Source organism: Canis aureus, chromosome 20, assembly GCF_053574225.1.
Source record: "Canis aureus isolate CA01 chromosome 20, VMU_Caureus_v.1.0, whole genome shotgun sequence".
Lineage (NCBI taxonomy): Eukaryota > Metazoa > Chordata > Mammalia > Carnivora > Canidae > Canis > Canis aureus.
The window spans coordinates 45,043,754-45,071,426 of record NC_135630.1 but is presented as its reverse complement, the minus strand read 5'-3'; the positions used below and the strand labels follow the sequence as shown (position 1 = coordinate 45,071,426).

The 27,673-nt window shown below is 34.9% G+C and overlaps 1 protein-coding gene across 15 annotated transcripts in view; it reads right to left on the bottom strand.

The window, feature by feature from the left end:
• The window catches only part of R3HDM1 (R3H domain containing 1), a 125,759-nt gene that overhangs the window by 57,946 nt on the left and 40,140 nt on the right, over positions 1-27,673 (bottom strand). For 8 of the 15 annotated variants that reach the window (XM_077861498.1, XM_077861508.1, XM_077861510.1 and 5 more), the window contains 4 exons: positions 25,588-25,739; positions 22,142-22,243; positions 19,560-19,862; positions 9,814-9,937 (listed from right to left, as the gene is read on the bottom strand). In XM_077861498.1, coding sequence (XP_077717624.1) covers positions 9,814-9,937; positions 19,560-19,862; positions 22,142-22,243; positions 25,588-25,739 — 681 coding nt within the window. The remainder of the gene's footprint in view (positions 1-9,813; positions 9,938-19,559; positions 19,863-22,141; positions 22,244-25,587; positions 25,740-27,673) is intronic. The other 7 variants (XM_077861503.1, XM_077861506.1, XM_077861512.1 and 4 more) reach the window with 3 other exon arrangements.

The window sequence follows — 27,673 nt, the reverse complement described above, 5'->3', positions numbered from 1 at the left end:
AGGTTTTCATGGTATAACGTTTGGATAATACGAAAAAGGAAAAAGCCACTATGGAAAAAAATCATTTTTGTAAAACAATTACTCATAGATAATCACCATTTACATGTATATATAGGTAGCCTTATTTCTATGCATTGTTATCAATATAAATATCCACTTACGTTATTTATAGAAATGGCACACATAGTGTTTCAAAATCTTTTCCAAGTAAGATTTCCATAGCTATGGATAAGATTAACAGAAATTTTTAAAACGATGGGGAGTAAGTCAATCAGAAAAAGACAATTATCATATGATCTCATTCACATGTGGAACTGAAGAAACAAAACAAAACAAAACAAAACAAAACAAAACAAGAGGACCATAGGGGAAGGGAGGGAAAAGTAAAACAAGACAAAATTAGAGAGGGAGACAAACCATAAAAGACTTAATCATAGGAAACAAACAGGGTTGCTGGAGGGTAGGGGGTCGGGGGATGGGGCTACTGGGTGATGGGCATTAAGAAAGGCACATGATGTAATGAGTATTGGGTATTATATATACAAGACTAATAAATCAATGAACTCTGCCTCTGAAACTATAATACACTATATGTTAATTAATTGAATTTAAAAAAACAAAAACAAAAAAAGATGGGAAGGATTTAAGTAAATTTTCTTAGAACATATTTTAGACCTCAAGTTAACAATCCGAGGATGAGGAAAAAATTTAGCTGATGTGACATCTGTTGTACTTTAAGGAAAAGGCATGAATTAAGAAGCTAACAAGACAAAAAGACTAAATATTTTAGAACAAACTATGTCAGTCTTCTCTGGCCACTCTGGAATTCGTACCAAACACAAATTTAGTCCAAAATTCCTATGCCTTTTCATTTAGAATATTATATAATGTTCATTTTTTTCAATGGTACCACAAGGTAACAATACTAACACTTATATTCTTATGAAAATAGGTGTAATTATTCTCATTTTTTGAAAAGAAGAAACAATAGCACAGAGAGGATTTGCACATAGTTAGTTTGATCCTAAACTTTACTTTTCTCAGGGACAAATGCTGAAGTAGAAAGAGTATTAGAGTAATAATACTGCTTAAATAAGTGGAACACTAAATAACTTGATCTCTTTCCATTTTCTGAGCATTTTGGTTAATGAAGACTTTTACTGTAGTTTAAGATACTTAATCCTCAAGATAAATTTAATTATAGGGAAAAATTATTGCAAATAGTCAATCAACCAGGGAATTTTTTTCATTTGAAGATTATTTATAGGTATAAATGAGGTTACCCAAAATAGGAATCAGAGTGAAAAGTTGAACTTTTCCAGTCCAGATGGTAGTTATGTGAATTCAGAGCTAAAAAAAGACCATTTATCAGAGTTTCAAAGATCAGCCCACAATGTCCTCTCCTTGGGAGGGACTTTTACTTGTTTTTGCCCAATACTCTCAAGATGCACAGTTGTGACCTCTTGTATTTCAAGCTTACACTTCCCTGCCTTATTATAATTAGATCTTGCATATATGTGAAGAGCTTGAAAGAGGAAAAGGAGGTTCAAATGGTGACATATTCAGGCTCAAGTCCCTTGGTCTGTGTCTCTCAACCTCAGTATTTTCATGCCAAACTTCAATGTTCCTTGCTGAGGTTTAGCTTTGCTATTTTGCTTCAAAGACTGAGTTTGCTCAAAATGTATACTCTGTTGCTATCTCTCAGATGAATCCACACAAGATCTAACAGAAGTGTCATAACTTGGCTGTCTTCTCTGAATAGTTGAGTTGCTTTACCAAGAAATCAGACATTACCCAGTGGGGCAAAGCTAGCTTTAACCTGGATGCCTGTGTACAAAGGGCCACATTCTGTATCATGGATTAAGTCTGAAGTTCTTGTGAAGCAATGATTCTTTTCTATACACTGATTAGCTTTACATTCATTTTCATATTTGAGTCAGGAAAACTCACCAGGTATGAACCAGACAAGGCAGGAAGCTGCCAGGGCCTGAGGAATCTTTCTAAGTCTGTCATGGCTGAAAAAAAGCATCATTTAACTTTTGATACTCTGTATGACTGGCACCCCAGAAGGGAAATTCTATTAGTAATTTGGATAGGTACCCGAACATTTTTCTAGAAGTCACAATGAGATGTCTGACCATTCATTCCAATAATGACATCAACAAAAACCACAATCTAGTAACTAGTTGAAAAGTATATAATTTTGGAGTATACTCTCCAAAGGACAGGATATTAAAAGCTGCAAAAAGATTTAAGTGCCTGGCTGGCTTAGTCAGAAGAATGTGTGACTCTCGATCTCCGGGTCATGAGTTTGAGGCTCACGTTGGGTGTAGAGATTAATTAAAAAAAAAAAAAGTTGTAAAAAGAATTAATCTACTTCTTTTAGGTGACATAAGACCGTGGGATCTATGTTGGTTAGTTAGTAAAACTGCAAGGAAAACTAGAAATAAACAGTTGGAAAACACTAAAAACAAAAAAATCTATCACATCATTCTACTAATCAAATTTAAGAACCTTACCAATGTCTATGCAAAACAAAGTATTAATAATTTAATAATTTAATAGCAACATAATATAAAGGATCATCTAATCACAGGTATACCTCACTTTATGTACACTTGGTAAATAAAATTTACATTTAAAAGAACTGTTCAATTTGTTCACAAATACCTCTGAATCTGTGTGTAAACAAAGGATCTCACACTGCTAAGCATCAACTGTTACACAGTGGCACTTAGTAGAGAAGTGGCACTGTGATTCAAGTTCTTTATTTAATTACTCAGTCTAAAAGGGAAGGGGGATGCCTGGGTGGCTCAGTGGGTGAGCGCCTGCCTTTGGCTCAGGGTGCGGATCCTGGATTCCCGGGTTCAAGTCCCACATGAGGCTCCTTGCATACAGCCTGCTTCTCCCTCTGCCTGTGTCTTTGCCTCTCTCTTTGTCTCTCATGAATGAATGAATGAATGAATGAATAAATAAATAAATAAATAAATAAGGGAAGGGACATAGTTCTGATAGTTTAGATGGTAAAGATTGCCAAGTATGAAAAAAAAAAAAAAAACCTAGAAAATCTAAAAAACCTAAAAAAAATCTAGAAAAGAGGGAGAAAGTTCAAGATTGGGAAAGAGGAAGTAGACTCCTAGAGAATGAAAAGTACCATTCAATTACTGGAGGGGTGGTGGGTGGAGGGATGGGTTAAATAGGTGATAGGTAGGGGCACCTGACTGGCTCAGTTGGAAGAGCATGTGACTCTTGATCTCAGAGTCCTGAGTTCCAGCCCCACATTGGGTGTAGAGATGATTAAATAAATAAACTTAAAAAAAAAAAAAATCCAAAAAGAGATGGGTATTAAGGAGGGCATTTGTTGTGACGAGCACTCCATGTTGTAAGTAAGTGATGAATCACTAAATTTTACTCCTGAAGCTAATATTGCACTCTGTGTTAGCTAACTGAAATTTAAATAAAAAGTTAAGAAAAAAAATTCTAAGAGAAGAGAATTTCCAGTATTCCAACACTTAATGTATCACCAACTTGGTTACAGATAAATTATTCTTTCTTTTTAATAGTAAGTGTTTCAGCATATCAGAAATTTAAAAAATCCCACCAAATCCTTCCTGTGATCTATTTGGGTTTAAACTGGAAGTAAGAGGAAAATAGGATCTATATCATCTGTAGAAATTTGTGTCAGTATTGTGGGAAAACATGTATTTTGTAAAGTTAGCAAAGCCAACATAAGTGATACCAAACAACAGAATAAACATCCAGACCTCAACAGAGGTGTTATTTAACATTGTCATTCTCCTTTGTTAAAGGACTGCACTGCTGCAATATTACTCCATTTCTTCCAGCACGTTCAGAGGAGGGCACAATCAATTCTGCAAGCAAAGAGAACTAGGACAATATAAATTGATGGCTTAGGCACTTCCCTGGAGGGCTCCAAAGAATATTCTATTTTTAACTCTCTTTCACTTCAACAGAGAAGAGAGCAAGAAGGAAACACAGTGCTCAGCAGAAAAGTATTGCACAGGCTTTAATAGGCTAGTTTTACTTTATGCAGGTGACCTGAACAGCAATTGCGTTAAAGGGAAGCATTTTTAGTAATATGAATTAGACAAAATGAGGAGGATAATAAAAATAATTGAAGGGCTGTTTAGTTAGAACAGCTCTAAATCTAAGGTGATTTCATTAAAGGTTTTAAAACTAAACTTGTATAGCAGAAACATTGTGAGGGTAGTTTCTTTCTTTCTTTTTTTTTTTTGATAAGCCATTTTGCCAACTCTAAGTTTATCTGGAACTAGATATCCACAATATAATTTAGATGAACTGTTTCCAAACCATCAAAACCTCAAGTTTGTAATCTCAGTCTGTCTTGTCTTACACTCCTGTAGCACATTTTTGGTGTGCTGTTAAGTTCAACTAAGGATAGCCTCTTAGGTGAATTTAGAAGATGCAAATGCCAGCACACCTTCACTATTCTTTCTCCTGTATTACCTTCTGCTCCACTAGTTCTGTGCCTGAAATAAACATAAACACAAACACAAAAAACCTGAATCTAATAAAAACAGCCACATAGAGGTTATAGCTCAGGGCTATTTAAAGGATGACCCTATGGAAGAGTCTGTACAGCTCAAGGAAATCTGTGGGTACTTACCAGATACTTTTGGCTCCAGGTTTCAGTGGCGGCAGGTTAATGGAGAAGGGAAAAGGGAAATAGGTGGATTTGTAGGTATTACACAATGTCTGATTCTGTGCTGGTCACACAATACTCAGAAAAGCTTGCAGAGTCAATGAAAAAACAAGGATAACCAGAGCCATCATGAAAGTAGTAACATCATTGCAAAATTCCTATTACTTGAGTAAAAAGATGGCAGTAAAGAAACTAACTTTGTATCAAAGTCCCTATTTAACACAGCTAAATCCCCTGTTAATATCCCTCTGGTACTTAAGTATGTCCATTTCTTCCTTGCTAGCCTTTAACACCAAGTTAGTTTTCAATTTGTGCTCTACAATGTTGCCAATACTCTCCACATGTTACAGACTGTTTATCCTAAAATGTTTCTTCTATGCTGTGGTTCATCCGGAACCTACCATAGTCTGCTGGTAACGAAGCTTAATTGGAAACACACAGTTCTGAGTTACTTAAAAAGCTAACATTGACAATATAATGCATAGATATTCTTTGAATTTCTTAACGGGCTGCAAAACTAAAATGACATTTCATTTTACAGTCATTTTGCTTCCCACATGCATATAATGTCACAGTTTGGGGGAAAAGTTGAATTATATCCCTGGTCAGAGCCCAAGTAGTTTCAGATGCTTTTAGGTATCTTAGGTCCATTAGATGGCATGCATTAATGCACACTAATATTCCTTAAAAATTATGTAGCAATAGAGAAAGAGATGTACTCAACTTTTGCTAATGAGTTTGGCATGCTGAAGACATTAGATTTTTAAGAAAAGCTGTAAACCAAACTGAATCTGCCATTCAAATCTGCTTTGGAAAAGAAATTAAAGCAATAGCTTTCACAAAGTTTTAAAAGTTAAGTTATATTAAGATAAGGTTGTCATTTAAACTCATATCCCTATTTCTGAGTATGATGCATAATTAAAAGGCATTATAATGGAAAATATAAGCAAATATTAATACCTTAATACAGCATTAAAAAAAAAAGCAGTGGAAACCTGAGTAAAAAGAAGCCAGGAAGCAGCTGAAAAAGAGACCGGTTCACTGTGAGAAATGTAAACCTCTCAGACAGTGCTACGGCCCCGAATCCAACAGCTCAGGAACAAGGCCAATTATTGCAAAATATTAAACATATATGGTAAAGCTGCAAACCTTTCAAAAAACAGTCATAAGAATGAAAGCAGCTACACAGAAAACAGCCGGGGGCCTCATAAACCCCAAATCTTTGCTTTAACTACTATGTGCAGGAATAGGTTTCTTTATATTAAGCTCCTTACATGTAGTATACTTTATAGTATTCAAGCTGTAAACTTTATGATAAAGGGTTAAAATAATAAATCCTTATTATTCCAACTGGCAAATAACCATATCTTTTGAAATTGCTGCCTGTGTGACTTCTGTTACTGACATGACAGTAAGTCACTAAGCTATTGCAAACCAATCTTCCAATATTCTACCTTTCTGAACTAATTAGGACTCACTCACATAAGACAGAAGCACAGAAACATGGAATTTTAGAGTACACAGAAGCTTCAACTGACAATACAGTAAACTTCCTTTACTTTGCAAGTAAGTAAATCGAAACCCAGAAGTTTTAGGTAACAGACCTAATAAAGGTAAAAATATATAGGATTTTACTCCTACTTATTAGTTTTCTTTCACAATACAATCCATTGTGTCTGAAAAGCCTCATGTAGCCAGCATTTCTTCTGCTCCTATTGACTGGGGTTGAGTTAACCTTGTTTTAAAAGACCATGACACTTTCACATTCATAACACAAGATATGTATATTCATTCCTCAGCAGTAGTGTCAGCACTGTTTTCAATTCAATTCCTTTAATAGGTGGGAGGTTTTTAAGGGAATCAGTAACTACTGTGGACCTCTGGCACACATATAGAAGACCAAAGCATTTTTTCTTTGAGATATCTCCCCAACCTCCTTCCTGCCCCCCAAAAGGGAAAATAACAGAAAATTTTATATTTCTCTTGCAATATCCCCTGGTTTAAGAATACTTAATTCAGTGGGGGGTGGGGAATAGACTACTTTAATTTATTTATTTTTTATTTTTTATTTTTATTTTTATTTATTTATTTTTGACTACTTTATTTTTTTTTCATTTTTTTAAATATTTTATTTATTTATTCATGATAGTCACACACACAGAGAGAGAGGCAGAGACATAGGCAGAGGGAGAAACAGGCTCCATGCAGGGAGCCCGATGTGGGATTCGATCCTGGGTCTCCAGGATCGCGCCCTGGGCCAAAGGCAAGCGCCAAACCGCTGCGCCACCCAGGGATCCCTATTTTTGACTACTTTAATTTAATTGGGTTTCTTAAGTTAGAGGAAAATCTCTTTAAATTCATATATAAACGTGTAAAAATTATTTGTGCCCCGTGAAGAAAAATTGTTCCAAATCTGTTAATGTATTCATTATTTGGTTGCACAATTAGTTTTAACTTTTTATGTAATAAAAGAAAATAACATGCTTCTTCACTAGTGTTGTTTGACAAGAAACAAACGTAAGAGATATTAACAAATTATTTCTAATTTTAATCAGATTGGGATGGTGGGATGTATGTAGGGAAGTATAAGAAAAAGACAAAAGGAATAAGAAAGTATGCTGTTTACATATAAAAATGTAAATTACTGAGACAGAAACTGCTATAAATTATTAAAATAAATCAGAAAAAAAATTGCCTTGTCCATTTCCCACTGCATTTTACTCTTCTATTAGGATATACACAAACATAAATGCATAATTTTCTGTATGGTTTAGTATAAAAAATAACCATTAGCTAACTACAAAAAAAATCTTTAGATTATAACTTTCTTGTAGTTAAAATTCTAACTCCATAAAAAGGTTTTTTAAAATTACCAGCACAATACTTGCCACTGGTACTTCTGAACTTTTCTTTAAAGAGGAGTTTGCTATTGTACTTACATAATAAAATTCTTTTCCCTTTCAGATAAGAATGTTTTGAGGATTTATTTCTGTTTTTTTCTTCAAACGGAATGATATTCAACTAACTTAAGCCTATAAAATGAAGAGGACTGTACATAAAATACCTGGAAAGACAAATTCTATGTAACATGTTACATTATGATGACTTTTAGAGTCAAACACGGTGTCATAAAGTATTCAGACATACTTCTTTTATGTGGCTGTACTATATGCAACTTTCCTTTTGTTTCCTTTCTTCTCACCGTAACTATCATTAGAAAATATCCACAATTAAAGTTATCACTGAAGAACACCTACTATCTGTAACATAAATACTGTGTTATTCCCTTAATTGTGAGGAGTGGCATATTCAGTTGTTTTCCATTAGGTGGGAATATTTTTGCTGAGATGAATTTGTAAAAGCACACTGGTCTGATCTGTGATTGAAAGTTTTAATTCTGTAGGCAGTTTGACAAGAGGAGAAATAAAAATTTAGCCATAGAAAAGAACGAAACTAGTAAGCTTACACAGAGTAAAGGATCTTTGCTTGCCTCAATAATAGGCTATATTAATAAATTAATAAACTAAGTTAATTAGTCACACAGAAGATATCTGAATGGGGAGGGTGAAGGCAAATTTCTTTTTTGTTATCAGGACACTCACAATAGTCTATATTATAATTTTGAAAGAAAAAAAATTAAGACAAAAAACAATATGCAAAGTCAGTCACTGTGGCCCAGGGAAACTCAGAAAATAATTTCTATTTGAATAAAACAACCAAATGTTTAAAGCTAATTAATAAACAGTGTCATGATGAATGTTCCCATATGAAGAACAACTTCTGATGACTTACAAAATTAGAGCTTGTACTTATTTATATTATTTAAAGCGGACTGTATTATTAAACTTCAGGAAACCTGAACTAACGGGAGTCATAGACAAGAAAGAAGACAAATTCTAAGTTGGCTAAAATGAACAATGTTTGTACTCAACATCCTTTGGAAGAACATCTGCCACATGTACAATACAGGGCTAGTAATAGAAAAAAAGGGAAGACCTTATACTAAGTATAAGATGACTCCTAGGAATGATAGATTAAGATGTGAAAGCTCCCCTATAGGAGTGATAAGTAAGAGTCTTATCTGGTTAAGGAAGCTGCTGAGGAACAGCGGATCAATGAAGACTGCAGGAGTGAGAAGCAAGAATATTTCTTATCAGATTGCCTTGTGCAGGCGTCTTTCTCCTAAAACTGCGGCTCCCCTTAAGACATACCAACAGCAAGAAACTGCCTAGGTGGAGGGTTATGTGGCCTCGGTGAGTCAGTCACTTTGATACAGTGTGAGAACCTCCAACAGTGACCATAGGCTAAAAAGGCCTTAAAGATACCAGTAAACATTTCACTTCAACTGCTAGAGTTATGAAAGGCTGAAAAGTACCTTATTACATATCTGGGGCAGAAGTACAAATCTAGGTGGGAAGCATACAAAGAAATGAATTCAGTCAAGATAGTTTTGTTGTTGTTGTTGTTGTTGTTTTTACTCTGAGGTCACAGTAGTTTTCACTGAAAGCTTAAAGAAAATTTGAGAGGGGCAAAAGGAAAAGAATCTTTTGAGTTTTAATATATTTGATATGCTTAGGATTAGATTGCATTTGGTTTAAAGATACCTTTCACTATACAATGGGCAAACAGAAAAACAAAACACAAAAAAGGTGTTTAAGAACATTCCTTTTAAAGGTATACTGAGACCAAGACAACAAAATATCTTCACCAGGCTAGATTCTCAAAGTTGGGTCACTTTGGTCCTTGCTTCTGGTTAGCTGTTCAGGAGACATCTTAGCTTGCCTTGTCTCTGCTTTGTTGTTAACAGAGGTGGACTATCAGGCTGCAAAGGAGGCTTCACTACAATAGCAGGGAGTAACAGGAAGCTGCTCACCATTCTGTTTGGCCTGGTATAGTCTTCTCATTATGTCTCTGAACACTTTAGCATATAAACCTGACAGTTACTTCCTGGCAGGTGCTAAGATTTGCCTACTCTTTCAATCTCACTGGTTTGCATATTCATATGGACCATATCTGAGACCCCTGATAGATGGAGTGTGGCAATATCTTAATAGTAGGACTGAAATAAAGCAGAATGGAAAAAGTAATATCCATAGCTAAGAAACCATAGCCTCAGAAATATTACTCACCTGTCTGCTGTGCAGGCTGTGGCAGTGGTTGGTTTAGATGTGAATTGTAATGGACAGAAGGGATTGGGCGATACTGAGGTTGACTGGAGTGATAGTGGCCTGGAGCACAGTAACAGGCTGGCATCTAGGATAAGTGTTGAGGGAAAAAAAAATCAATTTCACTTGCAACAGAAATGTCTTCTCTGAGGAACAACAGAGTGTAACGAGTAATAATTCTTTTTAGTACCACCTGAAAACAGATTTTCTTAGCTTTAAATTTAATTGAAAAAAATTTTAAGCATGGAGTATATATAACAAAAGACACCTATTAATATGCCCAGCAATTAGATTTAATAGGTTTAAATTTTGGCCACTTTTTTTTCAGATTTTTCTCCCTCTTTTATAAAACCAAACACTATTAAAATAGCTAAAGGCTCAGTCCAATATTCTTTTGCCCTATATTTAACAGAGAACCCATTATCCTATAGTTGGTGTATGTGAATCCTATATATGTTTTCAAAATTCTATTATATATGTTATCCATACAGAAAAATTGTTGAGGATTTAAAAAATTTACATTAATGGTGCTCTACTATATATAACTCCATGCAACTTATTTTGCAATTTATATTCTTTGAGACTTACATTGGTTGAAACATGTACACTGCTAGCTCATTCAATCTGAGTGCAGAACTGCAATCATCATATAAATTAGCCAGCTTATCTGTTCTCACGCTAAAACACAGTTGTGCTGGTTCCATTCTTTTTTCTCATATTTTTAATGTAAATTAAAATGCCAATACAAATAGTATTTGTCAATTATACCTTAATAAAGCTGGGAAAAAAAACCAGTAAGACTAGCTCGATTCTATTTCCTTCTGGAGCTATTTATATCAGCTGTGTATTTCTCTCTTTTTTTTTTTTTTTTTCAGCTGTGCATTTCTCTTAAAGTAATCTGACCTAGTTTGGAATAAGGAATGAACAATTAATCCAATGATGTACAAGTATGTGGTAAATTAACTTTATTAGCTTCATAAGCTCTTTTGAGTTCCACCCTTCCAATTGGGATACTTCTAAGAGACTTCTATAGGCATCTTAAAGAGTGCCTATTTCATCTGGAAACCAGTTGAATACAGAATTTCTAGGGGCACCTGAGTGGCTAAGTGATTGAGCATCTGCCTTTGGCTCAGGTCGTGATTCCAGGGTCCTGGGATCAAGTCCCGCATTAGGCTCCCTGCAGGGAGCCTGCTTCTACCTCTGCCATTCTCTCTGTGTCTCTCAAGAATTAATAAATAAAATCTTAAAAAAAAAATTTCTAGATCAGTTATAAGCCAAGAATCTCCTAAGTTTACCGCAATATTTCTTCTGTTTTTGAACCATTAGATGCAATAGATGGAATACATATGTGATCTCTTAATTGTTCTTGGACACATCAACAAACAATAAGTATGTCCTAATTTCAGATCTTTTTTTTTTAATTTCAGATCTAAATCTATTATTATACTTTTCAGTATGTGTATAAATAACAGTATTATTTTTTCTCCCTCTTAATTAAAAAGACATTATTGTTTAAGCCACAAATTGTACCATCATCTATTTTATTTATAATGTATACACATTGACACATATATACATATGACAAGAAGAACACAAACAATGGAGGGTAAATAAAATTATATTGTTAATATGACTACTATATTTTACTTGTAGTTTCATACAAACTTGAAGTAGATAGTAATAACCTAAAGATATGTATCATATCCATAAAGAAACTATACAAACACAAGAGTCAAAAGACTGTAGTATAAAGGCCGAAGAAAAAATAAAGTGGAACAATAAAAGAGTTTAACTAACATAAAAGGCAGGAATAAAATAAATACAGATCAAACGGAAAACAAAGAGCAATGTGGCAAAGCTACCTCTAACTGTGTCAAAAGATATATTAAAGCTAAGAGGACTAGACATACTAACGAGACTAGATAGAACAGCAAAGATGAACTATATACAAAAGACAGACTTGAAATATTAAGGTCACAAATAAGAGGATGGAAAAGGACATACCATTTAAATGCTCATCAAAAGAATGCTGAAGTCACTATATTAAAGTCAGATAAAGTACGTTTTAAGACAAGAAATAGTACTAGAGAGAGAAAAACATTTCATAATAAGTCAATATATCAGGAAGAAATGATACATATAAATTGCTTAATATAGGTTTCAATGTTATAAAAATGGCAGAATTTAAGGGAGAAATAGACTAACCACTATCACTTATTGATAGAATCAAATAAAAGATATAAAAGACATGAAACAATCACACTGGCTAAACTGATACTTAGAAAACATTAAATAGGGATCCCTGGGTGGCGCAGCGGTTTGGCGCCTGCCTTTGGCCCAGGGCGTGATCCTGGAGACCCGGGATCGAATCCCACATCGGGCTCCCGGTGCATGGAGCCTGCTTCTCCCTCTGCCTGTGTCTCTGCCTCTCTCTCTCTCTCTCTCTGTGACTATCATAAATAAATAAATTAAAAAAAATATTAAAAAAAAAGAAAACATTAAATACAACAAACAGTAAAATATGAAAGAAATTAAAGACGACCTAAGTTAATGGAAAGACATCCCATGTTCATTAAGACTAGAAGATTTAATATTAATCTTCATTAATATAATATAATATACAAAGCAATTCATAGATTCAATGCAATCCCTATCAAAATTTCAATGGACTCTTTTGAGAAATGGAAAAGCCAACCATCAAATTTACATGGAATCCCAAGTCATATAGCCAAATTGCCAATGTAATCTTGAAAAAGAATAGTTGGAAGACTCACACTTCCTGATTTTAAAACTTATAACAAAGGTAGAGTAATAAAATAGTGCAGTACTGGCATAAAGGTAGAAACACAGACTAGCATAAACCTAAGAGTCCAGGAATAAATTCTTACATTGATGGTCACCTGATATTTAACAGGGGTACCACACCATTCAATGGGAAAGGAATAGTGTCTTCAACAAATGATGCCAGAACAAATAAATACACACATGCAAAAGAATGATGGTGGACTCTTATGTCTCATTATCATTTATAAAAATTAACTCAAAATGGATAAAAGACCTAATTATTGGAGCTAAAGACCATAAAACTCTTTAAAGAAAACATACAGATAAAATCTTCATGACCTTGGATTTGGCAATGGATTCTTAGATATAACTAGTTAATCACGAGGGGTAAAATGCAAAGATGGATAGAATGGATTTCATTAAAATTAAATTTCTGTACATCAAGAACATTATCAAAAAGTCAAAAAGACAACTGACAGAATGGGTGAACATATCTGCAAATCACACCTGATGAAGGTCTAGTACACAGGATATAAAAAGAACTCTTACAACTCAACAACAAAAAGACATCTCCTGAAAAAAATTGGCAAAGGACTTAAAACAGACATTTCTCCGAAGACGACAGACAATAGCCAACATGTATGCATGTATGTATGTATGGATGTGTGTATGTGTGTATTTACATATGCACACACACTTTTTATTTTTTATATTTTTTTACACAAATTTTTTAAAAAAGATTTTATTTATTTATCATGAGAGACACAGAAGGGCAGAGACATAGGAAGAGGGAGAAGCAGGCTACCCGTGGGAAGCCTGATGTGGGACTTGATCCTAGGACCCAGGAATCACAACCTGAGCTGAAGGTAGACGGCTCAACAACTGAGCCACCCAGGCACCCCTAGCCAACATGTATACGAACAGATGATCAACATCACTAATCATTAGGGAAATACAAGTCAAAACCCTAATGAAATACTCATTTCACATCCAAAGGATGGCTAGGGTAATAATAATAATTTTTAAAAAGGTAAATAATAAGCTTTATTATCAAAATGTGGAGAAGTTGGAACGTCTATACATTGCAGATAGGAATATTAAAATGACACAGTATGGCGATTTCTCAAAAAGCTAAACATAAATTACCATATAATTCAGCAATTTTATTTCTAGGTATATACCCCAAATTAATGAGAGCAGGTACTCTTGAATAAATACATGTACCTACATGTTTATAACAGCACTATTCACAATGGGCAAAAGGTGGAAATACCCCAAATCCATCAATGGTTGGAAAGATGAACAAATGGTGGTATATTCATACATTGGCATATTATTCAGACATAAGAAGGAATGAGGTACTGATACATGCTACAGAGTGTAGATTAATTCTCAAACATTATGTTAAGCTAAAGAAGTCAGACACAAAAGGTAACAGTATTCCACAAATCCATTAACATGAAGTATCCAGAATAGGTAAATCCTTTTTTTTTTCTTTTTAAAGATTTATTTATTTATTTATGATAGAGAGAGAGAGAGAGAGAGAGAGAGAGGCAGAGACACACGAGGAGGGAGAAGCAGGCTCCATGCTGGGAGCCCGACGTAGGACTCGATTCCGGGACTCCAGGATCGCGCCCTGGGCCAAAGGCAGGCGCTAAACCACTGAGCCACCCAGGGATCCCCCAGAATAGGTAAATCCTTAGAGACAGAGAGCAAACCAGTGGTTGCCAGGGGTTCGGGGATGGAGTGAATGAGTACTAACTGCTTAATGAGTACAGATTTTTCTTTTGGGGTGATTAAAATGTTTTGGAACTACAGAGAGGTGATGGTTGTAAAACACCATATGTACTAAATGTCACTAAACTGCCTGCTTCAAAATGATAAATTTTATGCTTTGTGAACTTATCTCAAAACAAAACCAAAAGAAATCACAAAACACCAAAATGATAAAATATAAATTTTTTTCAAGTGCACATGGATCTTCCCCCCAAAAGACTACATAATGGTATGTAAACAAGACTCAAGAGATTTCCAAACAATGAAATCTTAAGAGTAGGTTCTCTGACCACATGAAATTAAAATAGAAATCAATAACGAGGTACTTAGTCCCAAATATTTGGAAATTAAATAACACACTTCTAAATAAATTAGGTGTCAAAAAGTCACATAGCTACATAAAAAAGAGAGGAAACATTTTGAACGAAATTATAACAAAACAACACACCTAGTTTTGTGGATTGCAATTAAAATGGTGCTTAGAGGTAAATTTGTAGCATTTTTAAAAATTTTTAAAAATTTTTTTTTAATTTGTAGCATTTAAAAACTGTTAGAAAGGAAGAAAACCTGAAAATCAATGATCTATGCTTCCACCTTAAGAAGCCAGAAATAAAGGGCAAATGAAACTCAAAATAAGCAAAGAGAAGAAAACAATAATGGTAAAAGTAGAAATCATTCAAGTAGAAAATGAATAATAAAATTGATGAAATCTTAAGTTGGTTTTTTAAAAACATCAATGGAACCGGTAAATCTCTTACTAAAGCAAAAATAAGAGAGAAGTGAAATTATCAACATTTAGGAATTATCAAGGTGATACCACTAGAGATCTTTAAGATACTAAAAATATAATAAGGGGATATCAAGACTGACTATTGCCAATAAATTTGACCATTAAGTTGATACAAAATTCAACCCAAAAAGGAATTGCAAATTGGATTAGCTCTGTATCTCCTAAAAAATTGAATTTGTAATTTTAAAATCTTCCTCAGAAAAAAACTCCAAAAAAAAAAAAAAAAGAAAAAAAAAAAAAAAAACTCCAAGTCCGGATGGATGCATTAGTGAATTCTGGCAAACATTTAAAAAAGATGTTAAAAAGAATCCTACAATCCTACATCAACTGTTTTAGGAAATGAAGGAGGCAACAATATCCAATTCATTTTAAAGCCAGTATCAGTGCCATCCTGATAAACCAACCTGAAGGGATATTACACACAAACTACAGACCAGTATCCATTATGAACATGCATTAAAAAATCCGTAAGAGGGATCCCTGGGTGGCTCAGTGGCTTAGCGCCTGCCCTTGGACCAGGGCGCAATCCTGGAGTCCCAGGATTGAGTCCCACGTCAGGCTCCTGGCATGGAGCCTGCTTCTCTTCTCCTTCTTCCTGTGTCTCTGCCTCTCTCTCTCTCTCTCTCTCTCTCTCTCTATGTCTATCATAAATAAATCAATCAATCAATCAATCAATCAATCAATCAATCAATCTTAAAAACAATCCATAAGAAATCGTTAGCAAAATAAATCTAGCAATATATAAAAAGTCATGATATTATATCATGACTAAGTGGGAATGTGCTCTCAAAATGAAAGGTTATCATTTTTTTTTTAAGATTTTATTTATTTATTCATAGACACACAGAGAGAGAGGCAGAGACACAGACAGAGGGAGAAGCAGGCTCCATGCAGGGAGCCCGATGTGGGACCGGACCCGGGTCACCAGGATCACACCCCAGGTTGCAGGTGGCGCCAAACCGCTGCGCCACCGGGGCTGCCCCGAAAGGTTATCATTAACATTGAAAAGTCAGTCACAATAATTGACTGTAAAGAGTAAAAGGGAAAAATCACATGATCTCAAGAGATGCAGAAAAGGAGATTTCATAAGATTAAATAATTCGTGGTAAAGACACCTACAAACTAAGATAATTTCTTCAACCTGATAGAGGGCATGACAGAGGCAAAAAACCCACAGATAACATCACAATTAAGGATGAAAGAACAAATGCTTTTCCTAAGACTGAAAACAAGGAAGAATATGTACTTTCAAAACTTAAGTTAATAAATGAATTCGAGGGATTTTACTTTCTCTTGTGTTGTGTGTATATTCAACATCGGAGCACATAGATAATTCAATAAGGCAAGAAAAGGAATAAAAGGCATATATATTGGAAAGGATAATATATGTAGAAATGGTCTTCAATTTGGAAAATCCTAAGCAGTGTATGAATAAAGTACTAGAATCATTAAATTTAGAAGGTCCACAGGACACAAGATCAATACACAAAAATAAACCTTATTTTCACATATGACCAAATGATGATAGGAAAATGAAATTTTAAAATAATCCCCATTACATCCCAAGACTGCTAGAACTCATACAGCAACTCAGCAATGTGGCAGGATACAAAATCAACACACAGAAATCAGTGGCATTTCTGTATACTAACAATGAGACTGAAGATAGAGAAATTAAGGAATCAATCCCATTTACAATTGCACCCAAAAGCATAAGATACCTCGAAATAAACCTAACCAAAGAGGTAAAGGATCTATACTCTAAAAACTGCAGAACACTTCTGAAAGAAATTGAGGAAGATGTAAAGAGATGGAAAACATTCCATGCTCATGTATTGAAAGAATAAATATTGTGAAAATGTCTATGCTATTCAGGGCAATTTATACGGTCAATGAAATCCCTATCAATATACCATGGACTTTTTTCACAGAGTTGGAACAAACCATCTTAAGTTTTGTATGGACTCAGAAAGACCCCGAATAGCCAGAGGAATATTGAAAAAGAAAACCAATGCTGGGGGCATCACAATGCCTGATTTCAAACTATTATATAGCTGTGATCATTAAGACAGTATGGTACTGGCACACAGACACATAGATCAATGGAACAGAATACAGAACCCAGAAACGGACCTTCAACTCTATGGTCAACTAATATTTGACAAAGCAGGAAAGACTATCCACAGGAAAAAGGACAGTCTCTTTAATAAATGGTGCTGGGAAAATTGGACATCCACATGCAGAAGAATGAAACTAGACCATTCTCTTACACCATACACAAAGATAAACTCAAAATGGTTGAAAGATCTAAATGTGAGACAAGAATCTATCAAAATACTAGAAGGAGAACACAGGCAACAACCTTTTTGAACTCGGCCACAGCAACTTCTTGCAAGATACATCTATGAAGGCAAGGGAAACAAGAGTAAAAATGAACTATTGGGATTTCATCAAGATAAAAAGCTTCTGCACAGTGAAGGAAACAATCAACAAAACAAAAGACAACCTACAGAATGGGAGAAGATATTTGCAAATGACACATCAGATAAAGGGCTAGTATCCAAGATCTATAAAGAACCTCTTAAGCTCAATACCTAAGAAACAAACAATTGAGTCATGAAATGGGCAGATGACATGAACAGACATTTCTCCAAAGACGACATACACATGGCCAACAAGCACATGAAAAAATGCTCCACATCACTGGCCATCAGGGAAATACAAATCAAACCACAATGAGATATAACTTCACACCAGTAAGAATGGCTAAAATTAACAAGACAGGAAACAACAAATGTTGGAGAGGAGTGGAGAAAGAGGAACCCTCTAGCACTGTTGATGGGAATGTGAACTGGTGCAGCCACTCTGGAAAACTGTGTGGAGGTTCCTCAAGAAGTTAAAAATAGAGCTACTCTAAGACCCAGCAATTGCACTGCTGAGGATTTACCCCAAAGATACTGATATAGTGAAATGTTGGGACACCTGCACTCCAATGTCCACAGCAGCCAAACAGTGGAGGGAGCCATGATGTCCTTCTACAGATGAATGGATAAAGAAGATGTGGCCTATATATACAATGGAATATTACTCAGCTATCAGGAAGGACGAATATCCATCATTTGCTTTGATGTGGAAGGAACTGGAGGGTATTATGTTGAGTGAAATAAGTCATTCTGAGGACAATCATCATATGGTTTCACTAATATGTGAAATATAAATAGTAGTGAAAAGGATTATATAAGGGAAAAGAGGGAAACTGAATGGGGAAAAATTAGAGAGACAAAGCATGAGAAACTCCTAACTCTCGGAAACGAACAAAGGGTTAAAGAAGGGGAGGTGGGTAGGGGGATGGGGTAACTGGGTGATGGGCACTAAGGAGGGCAATTGATGGGATGAGCACTGGGTGTTTATACTGTATGTTGGCAAACTGAATTTAAATAAAACAATTTAAAATTATCTCCTTGAGAAAACTAAGCATTTCTTTTTTTTTTTTTTTTAAATATTTTATTTATTTATTCATGAGAGAGAGAGAGAGAAAGAAACAAACACAGGCAGAGGGAGAAGCAGGCTCCATGCAGGGAGCCTGATGCGGGATTCGATCCCAGGTCTCTAGAATCACACCCTGGGTTAAAGGTGGTGCTAAACCGCTAAGCCACCCGGGCTGCCCTATTTTCTTTTTAAAAAGATTTTATTTCTTTATTTGAGAGAGAAAGTGTGCATGGTGGCTGGGGGTGGAAGTTGGGAGGAGTCAGAGGAAAAGGGAGAAGCAGATTCCTTGTTGAGCAGAGAGCCCAACGCGTGGTGCAGTTCCAAGGACCCTGAGATCATGACCTGAGCAGAAAGCAGGCACTTAACCAAATGAGCCACCTAGGTGCCCCACTAAGCATTTAAAAACATTACATACTTAGAGATACATTTATAAAATATATGCAATTCTTATATAATGAAAACTACAAAATACTGCTGAGAAAAATTAAGGAATATCTACATAAATGTAGAGAAAACACTGAAAGCTTAAATAGTATGATTTTAATTCTCCCTAAACTAATCTACTTCTTCCTGAAATGCATCATTTTATTTTTATAGTGTATTTACCCTATAGTGTTTCTCTTGAACTAATGAAAACAAATCAGTCAAAAGGAAAATCAAATGTCGCATACTGTTAACCATCCAACTGAAGTATCTACCAGTCATGTGGTTGTCAGTATGCATTTGAAAATCTTCAAAGAAGAGAAGATGATGACCAGCTTTGTATATACATTCTCACAAATTCTATGTGACACTAAAAGTAAGCTTTCTAATTAGGGTTAAAACTGATCTTCAATGAAGAGGTTTCCATGGGAGCCAAAAGGTGACTTACCTGTGGTGAGGGCTGCTGAATATATCCCTGCTGCTGCAGCACAGGCTGGCTGACAGGATGGCCTGAGGCAGAATAGCCAGCAGTAGGGACTGGTTGCCCGGGGGGCAGGGGTGGGGGGGGAGGAGGAGGTGGCGGCGGCGGCGGTGGTGGTGGTGGAGGGGCTGCCGTCATGATATAACCAGACTGCTGTGGGGATTGTAGAACAACAGTGGACTGGAACATGGTGGCATGAGGGTCAGAACCATCTGCAGATGGCTGGCGGGCAAGACTCATGTGGCTAAACTGAGACCCAAGGTTGTCCTGCTAAAAAAGGCAAAAGTCAGAAATCAGTAAGCCTTCCATACATACTTATCAAAAAACTTATCAACCAAACTTATCAAAAACCCCCACTTCATATAGTTTAAGATGAACTGCAGTAGTATGTATTATGGATATCATATATCTACAACAGATATGATTTAATAGAATAGCTTCAATAAAATTAGAACTCTAAGCAGGAAAGTAGGACTATTACAATGCTGTCATTACAAATAACTTATAAAGTGTATCTAGTGGAGTGCATAGCATGCAGAAGAGCAGGGTGTAATAACATTTCACAATAAGAAATGATAAGATACTTATTTAAATGACAATTAAAGGCACATTAGGATGTGGAGGGGAAACTGAACATACTCATATTATATAGTCATTTTCTGAAAGGACTTCAAGGACCAGGTAACTAATAAGGCATGGTACTAATTATACTCTTTATCTCTCTTCCTAAAAGGCAAGATTCTGGTTCTATGTATCTCTGTATATTTTACCATACCTGTTGAATATACTAGTAGAAATGAAATAAAATATATAACATTCACCCACTCCAGTCTTCTAATGTAAAAGATTTTAGAAATACATAAATAGAATATATATATTTAGGAAAAATAATTTGGCCATAAATTCTGTTCTTCCCTAGTGTATTTCAGTCTCTTTCTAAAGTCAGATGTTACACAAATTGAATCTAAATGACAGTTTCCTACAGCTTTTGCAACTTGGTGAGCAGGCAATGGTGTCCAGCCAGGATAGGGTTATGATTTATATGCTATCTGACAAATGTTTTCTCTGACTCAACAGCATAAAGACCAGTTCTGACTAGTCTGAACAGTATCACTGAAATGACAAAAATGGGGTTAAAATGGCATCGTCTTGCTCCCAAAGAGCCAAAGACTGGTAACAATATGTACCATAATTTGCTAGGAGAATTTTGGAAAAAGTTACTTAAAAAATTGTGGCAATTGAGTTGTCAGATAAAAGTTGACATGTCTGCAATTTCTACAGTCTGTTGGTTTTTGCAAAGTACATTATGGCTATGGAGAAGACAAGGGATTGAAAAGGGCACCTGATTTAATGACTGAAAATATGTGGTTTTACTCCTTCCATTGCTGCTCTGATATACTCTAGCACTATTAGCCTAATTCAACAAATATTTTCAAAAGGGAAAAATGTACCAAAATATATCGATTAGCTGTAATTACATAGTAATCTGGCTAAATTTTTAACCATACACCATCAGAGTCATCTCAAAAAAAAAAAAAAAAAGTCATTTTCTTATTCCAATTATCTACCATTTTCCAAAACATCTTTGAGGCTTTTATGCTATTCTTAATGATGCTTTCGATTTTCTCAATGCTGGCAAAATTTTATTTTTTCAGACTGGAAGTGATTTTTGAAAATCACTCAGAACCGATGCTCTTAAGGTTGCTGCCAGCTCAAAATAAACACACTCCCAATAAAAGAAAACATTTCTAAAAAGTGTCAAGTGATTTTAAGATATACCTTACAATTTAACTTGAAAAGTAATGTCAAAATGTGATGCCATATAATCTGGAAAAATAACAGCATCACTGGGAAAAGTATATTAGGCTGGGGCTCACTTTAAGGGAAGGAAAGGGACACTTATTGAATACTGATTTCACCTTAGGCCCTAGGCAGGAAGTACTTTTCACTCTTGTCTCATATACTTAGTAAAATAGAGAAGGTCAGAGAATACATGGCACTGGTGCTCCTAAGCTCTTACTGAGAGATATAACTTGGGACATACTTTAGGTTGAAGGAGGTACCATTACTTTATAGTCACAGATTAAATATCTAGGGATCTTCCTTGGAAATATACATAGTGTCTTAGGTATATAAACTCCAATTCACCTAATAATCAGTATGAAGTTTACTGGACCTATGTATTGGGGATAGAAAGGCTTAAACCTAGATGAAAGCTACCACACTAGGAATGCAAAGATCGCACTGATCTCAATGAGAAAAGTAGCTAAACCATCTCAGGATTAGAATAGTCAACCTGAAAATCATTTCATTATGAAAAGGCAGGAAAAGATTAGGATTTATACAATCACTGCAATATGCCAATATAACAAATATTATACAGTAGAGAGTAAATGATTTCTAATCCAGGTTAGAAACACTTTTTCAGTATAAACGTGTCCATGACTTTAAATAATCACAGAAGATCGTATCACTTTAATCACATTCATGAGCATCCATCACACATCCGCCCACAGAAACAATGCAGGAGGTGAATAGAGATATAGTACCACGGAGTATTGCTGGGTGGGTGAGACTGGCAGGAGCGGGGATGGGTAAGGGGCTGTAGAGTACTGAACAGGCTGTGAAGAGGACTGCAGAGGACGAACAGGCTAAGGAATAACAGGTTGGCAAACAATGTTAATGTCAGAATAAAATGTTACAAGAACTGCATAAAATGGAAACTTACACTTTTTTGGCAATAGCTTAAACTACATTTATAAAGTCATCTTATACAATGATATAGGAAACAACAAAATGATGCTAAATGAAGAAGCTGAATAATAAAAAGTTTAAAAACATAACCTGTGCTTTTATATACAATTAGGTAATTTTTTCATAAAAATATTTATTAAATTCACAGAAACAGGTGATTTAGACATTTCAAATTCTATTATGTAAACAAACCCCCAGGTTAAGTGAGTAAAAGCAAAACCACTCATTCTTACTTCTTTGTTTGATGGAGGAGTTGCTCTATTTAGCATTATGACACTGAATAATAAAAGAACAACTTCACAATAAAAAAGTTATATATTATGTATGTCAACTACCCTCTCTATTTGATAAGGCATGATTAAATACTCTGTTGGGACCAAAGTGCTTGAATTTTTAAAGAAAAGTATACTGTGGGTACCATTAAGAGTAACAGCCTAAAGAACAACACACACACATACAGGCACACGTACACACACAAACATACCTCTTTTACACAAGGAAGATAAACACATTTTTCTTTCAATTAAAAATTTTTATCGAGAGAGTAGGTGCCAAGAGCTGAAAAACTATTTACTTGAATTTTTTTTTTGCTAATGAAATACTCTTGCATTTCAGGAAAATAAAACTAAGTTTTATGTTTCCCAGGAACACTCAAAAACAGGTGCTATAGAAGATGAAAAATGTTTTAATCATTTCTAAATCTTAAGAAGTACAGCTGGCCATCTGTAGGCTAATACCAGCATCTGATCTAGTTTGCCAATATTGCATTTATATTATATAGTTTATTCTCAAGGGGTAATAGTCATACTGGCTTAAAGACTCTTGTAATCCATGTTATAGATGGCAATCAGGCTAAGAAAAGTTAAGTGACCTGCAGACAGTCATGTAAAGCAAACACTGGAGGAGCCCAGGTAATTTTATCCAGGAAAACTTTTACTTTTGGTTAAAATGTATATACATGAATCTCCCTCTAAACAGTACTCTCTAAAAGAATACTTTACAAATGCAAAATAAAAGAACTGAGTAAGACTGCCCAGGAAATAATCTAAATAAGGAAATTCTTTTGACAACTAAGATGTGTAATGATGAGTTGTACTTCTACCACAAAATCAATGCAAGAGTTTCTATAAAGTGGAAGGCTCAGATCAGAATCCCACAAAAAAACTAGTAAATGTAAAAGCACTAAAAAAAGGTAAAAAGGTAAAAGCTGAAAGATCTATAGAGCCAGGGGTCTCTCAACAACCTCTTAACTAAAAATTAGCAAACTTCCTAATGGATGACAGCACATATCATACTAAATGAGGTGCAGTAGCTCTAGAACTTCCAAATACAGCCTATTCGATCTGTTACTAAGTCAGACAACCATTAAGACATAACTTTCTTCCAGACATCTTGACCTACTATGTAAATGTCAGATGAAATAAAAGCTTCAGACTGCTGGGGGATAAAAGAAAGGCGAGTCCTATGAGCACCAAAAGTATAAATTATTGTCTCCTAGTGTGTCAAGTGGTAATGAGACAAATGTGGGCGAGAACCCTGGTTGATCAAAGTGAAATTCTGCCACCAGTTAGAAAAGAAAAAGCCTTAGTTAGCACTTCCTTTTCCTATTTAAATTAAAACTGGCTGTAAAACGACATCCTCTTGAAGTGATTAGTTTTAAGAAATGTAGCCCACCTGAAAGCTTTGGAAATCACTGTATTATTTTGTTTGGTTATCTGAAATTTAGTGGATGGATTGATTATCTCAGCACAAAAAATGGTTACTCAGTATCATCTGTTCATCAACTTTCTCTTCTAGTATCTGAAGATGAACTGCCTGAATCACCTGAGGCAACGCCAGGAAAAGCAGCCATGAAGTTTGACATATATCCCAAGATTTCAAATTACAGTTCATTAATAAGGCTCTATTTCTAAAGTAAGCTGTCTACACCTTCATTTAGGATAGCCTCATATCTGAATCAGACAAAACTATTCCTAGGAGATAATAATCTGAAATATATAACCATAGATAAACCCTTAGACTTTTTGAAGCTGCCAGACAAACATTTCTACCAAATGAAATGAAAATCAGATGTATAAAGCTCCCGGTGAAATACATAGCACTGCAAAGACAACTATGCATAGGACGATGAAGGAGAAACACTTCAGGACCAAACTGAATGAAAGCAAGGCACAGAAGGCCAGGGAGGGAGTTTTACGTAGTCCAATGTGTATCTGAGCATTTGTAATCAAATGGGGCGGTGAAGCAGATATATGGGAGTCTTTAGAATCAATTTTAGGTAACTTCTTCTCTATGTATTTCTGTCTTAGGAGCACAGCAAAAACCTAGAAATCCTTCTACAGTATGTAAACTGCCTTGCCCAGTATTGAGAGTCTTAATTGCCAGAGGTACAATTATCTACAAAACTTTAAAAATATTTGATAACCATATCAAACTGCTCATACATTCTTTATCCTTACAACACAAAGGATGTAACTTGTGAGCAAAACTAAGGAAATTTCTCCAGTTCAATTTTACATCATACTTTTTCATACATCATCAGAAAGTATTCTGCAAGTTCCATCAGTGGAATATTTAGATAGTCTTATGGGAAAAAGAGGTGTAACTAACTGTACAAACGGTCTTTGAGTTGTTACACAACCTTTAAAGATAGAAAAGAAGTAAAAGAGTTTACACTGGTATAATCGAATTCCTCAAGGATGAATAACACATCTAGAGGGGAAAAGCCAGATTGTGAAAGTGTATGTGTAAACTCTTAACATACAAATTCAAGACATTACTAAGAGTGCTTCTGTGAATTCTAATTTAGAATGTTTCTGCCTGTCTCTCACATGGGAGGTGGGATGGAGAGTACCTTGCAGAACCTGAGCACCCCAACTCAGTTTCTTCTAGCTTCTTGATCTGTTGAACCTTAGGGCAACTTACTTTTGCTCACTGGGATAATCCTAGTTTTGTTTTTATTCCTTTTAACCATTTCTTGCTGTTGTAGTATAGGGAGAACATTCTCACCACACAGGCTCATAAGATACAAAATACCCTTCTTTCCAATACATATTCTATATTTATTAGCTGAAAAACCCATGTTGACCTTTCTTCCTACAAGTAGGGAATGGGACATTGCTGGTAGAGAATATTAAAGTTCTAAGAAATACTTGGGCTATCCCAATTATAATTAGTGAGTCTAGTCCCAAATATGCAAAGGCAGGTAAACTTAGCATTATGTAATCATGGATATGTGCACCTGTGAGAAAATGTGATTAGCTGCTTGTTGTTGAGGTGGTGGGGGTGGCAGAGGCGGCTGTGGAGGTCCAGGCACTTGGGTTCTAACTTGTTGTTGAGTCATAGGAGGATTATACACAACTGGACTTCCATCTGGGTTTATGAAGGGCTGACCTGAAAAATTAAAAGAGGGGGAAAAATATTTACTATAGAGACAGAACAGAGGTCATCCTACAAACAATTCACAACACATCTATAATCCTGATTCACAATCCTAAAGACCCAAGTTTCTGTAAACCAAAAGATTTTCTCAATAGGGGAAACAAATCTGACCTTACATGAAGCTATTTTAATAGTATATATTTTTGCAACTTAATGTAAATATTTGAAAATTGTGCTTCAATGTCTTACTAGGGAGGTGCTGCTTTAAAATCTGAGGTTATTTATAATACATGGTATTTTTAAAATACCTCTGAATTCTGAAACATATCCTGCTCAAGGGATTCAGTTACAGGACTGCAGTCCTGTAGTGCTGTAATGCATTTCAGTTTTAAGAAAAAGTTGTTGTCTTTGGGATACTGGAATATTACTAATTAGCCTCTATTAGGTGATGAGAAAGACCTAATTTACAGACCACGCTGCATATACTGGACTAGTGAAACTAACACTGATGAAAATTAAAAATGGTTGACAGCTTCAAATTTTAAATCATGGACTTGATGGCAGAGTCCTTATTTTATAACTTCTAAAGTTGTAAGTAAGTTTTGAATTCTAAAGAATTTCCTGAAATTATTTCTTTTTAATTCCAGTGGACTTGATTCATAGATAAGAGAGAAAACTTTAGTATTTGAGGCTTGTTTTTACTTAACAAGGGGGGGGATATCTTAAGTGCCCAAGTAAACAAATTCTACTCTTTTCTACATATACATTCTAAACAACTTTTTAAAAATTATATAAAGTATTATTTTGATTGTGGGAAAATAACCAATAAATAGAGATCAAAAGAAACTAATTCCCCATAATTGTATAGTTAACAATTTAGATACCTTCTTCCCGATTTTTTTTTCAGTGTACAGGTAAACAGATTCACAGGTTAGTATTTTTCCTTATTCTATACAGTATATTATTTTTTTTTAAAAGAAACCAGGAAAAAAAAGGACCATGTGAAATACACTATGATATCCATTGAGAATATGAAGAATACAGAATGAAGTAAGAGAAATTTGACTAAATAATAATTTTAAAAATTGTTCTCATAATATCTTTTCATCCAGGGTAAATCCCCCTCCTCATTTTTTTTAACTTGTGACATATAATAAAATAATTGTGGGGAGAGAAGAATATATACCATTCCATTACTATCAAGTGGGCAGAGTCCTTCAAATTCAAGTGATTTTCATGAGTTTCTTGATGATTTAGTTATATGAGAACAAATCATGCTGGTATTTGTTGACTGTTAAATAATTTTGAAAAAAAAAAGAGAAGATTCGGGTGGAAACATGTTTTAAAAGTAACTTGAGGACTGTCTGAAAAAAGTTGGATGTGTTGTAATGTTTTTCTCAAAAGGCAAAGAGATCACTTTTGGATTCATTTAAAATTAAGAATACAATTCAATTTCAGGCTGATCAGCTGCTCACTCTTATTGTTTCCTATTCAGCTGAACCTTTCATATTATCAAAAACTCAGTAAAATGTTTTGAATGAAAAATAATAGTAAATAGCAAATTAAGTCATCTTATATCCTGCTTCAGAAAAGCTAGAAGTTTAGTAATATGATCCATCTGAAGGTTAAGAAGATAATGATTATTAAGCAAAAACTGAATTTCGGAATAGCCAGTTATTCAATTTTTTATAATAGAAACAAAAGTTCCAAATCTTTATCTTAAAAAAGAGATGCAAAGAAATCTGAAGCTAATGAGTTCCAAGCCATGGTCTTCTCTATAACAAAAGAAAAGGTTCAGGAGCACACAGAGACCCTGATACTCTCACCTGTACCTACCTTGCCCCACTACTGCCATGCTGACGTGACCGTATCAGTTAAGTGTGAGAATTTCTAAGATGGTTATCAAATGATTTATAAGGTTGTTCTCATTATCTCACAAAATTATT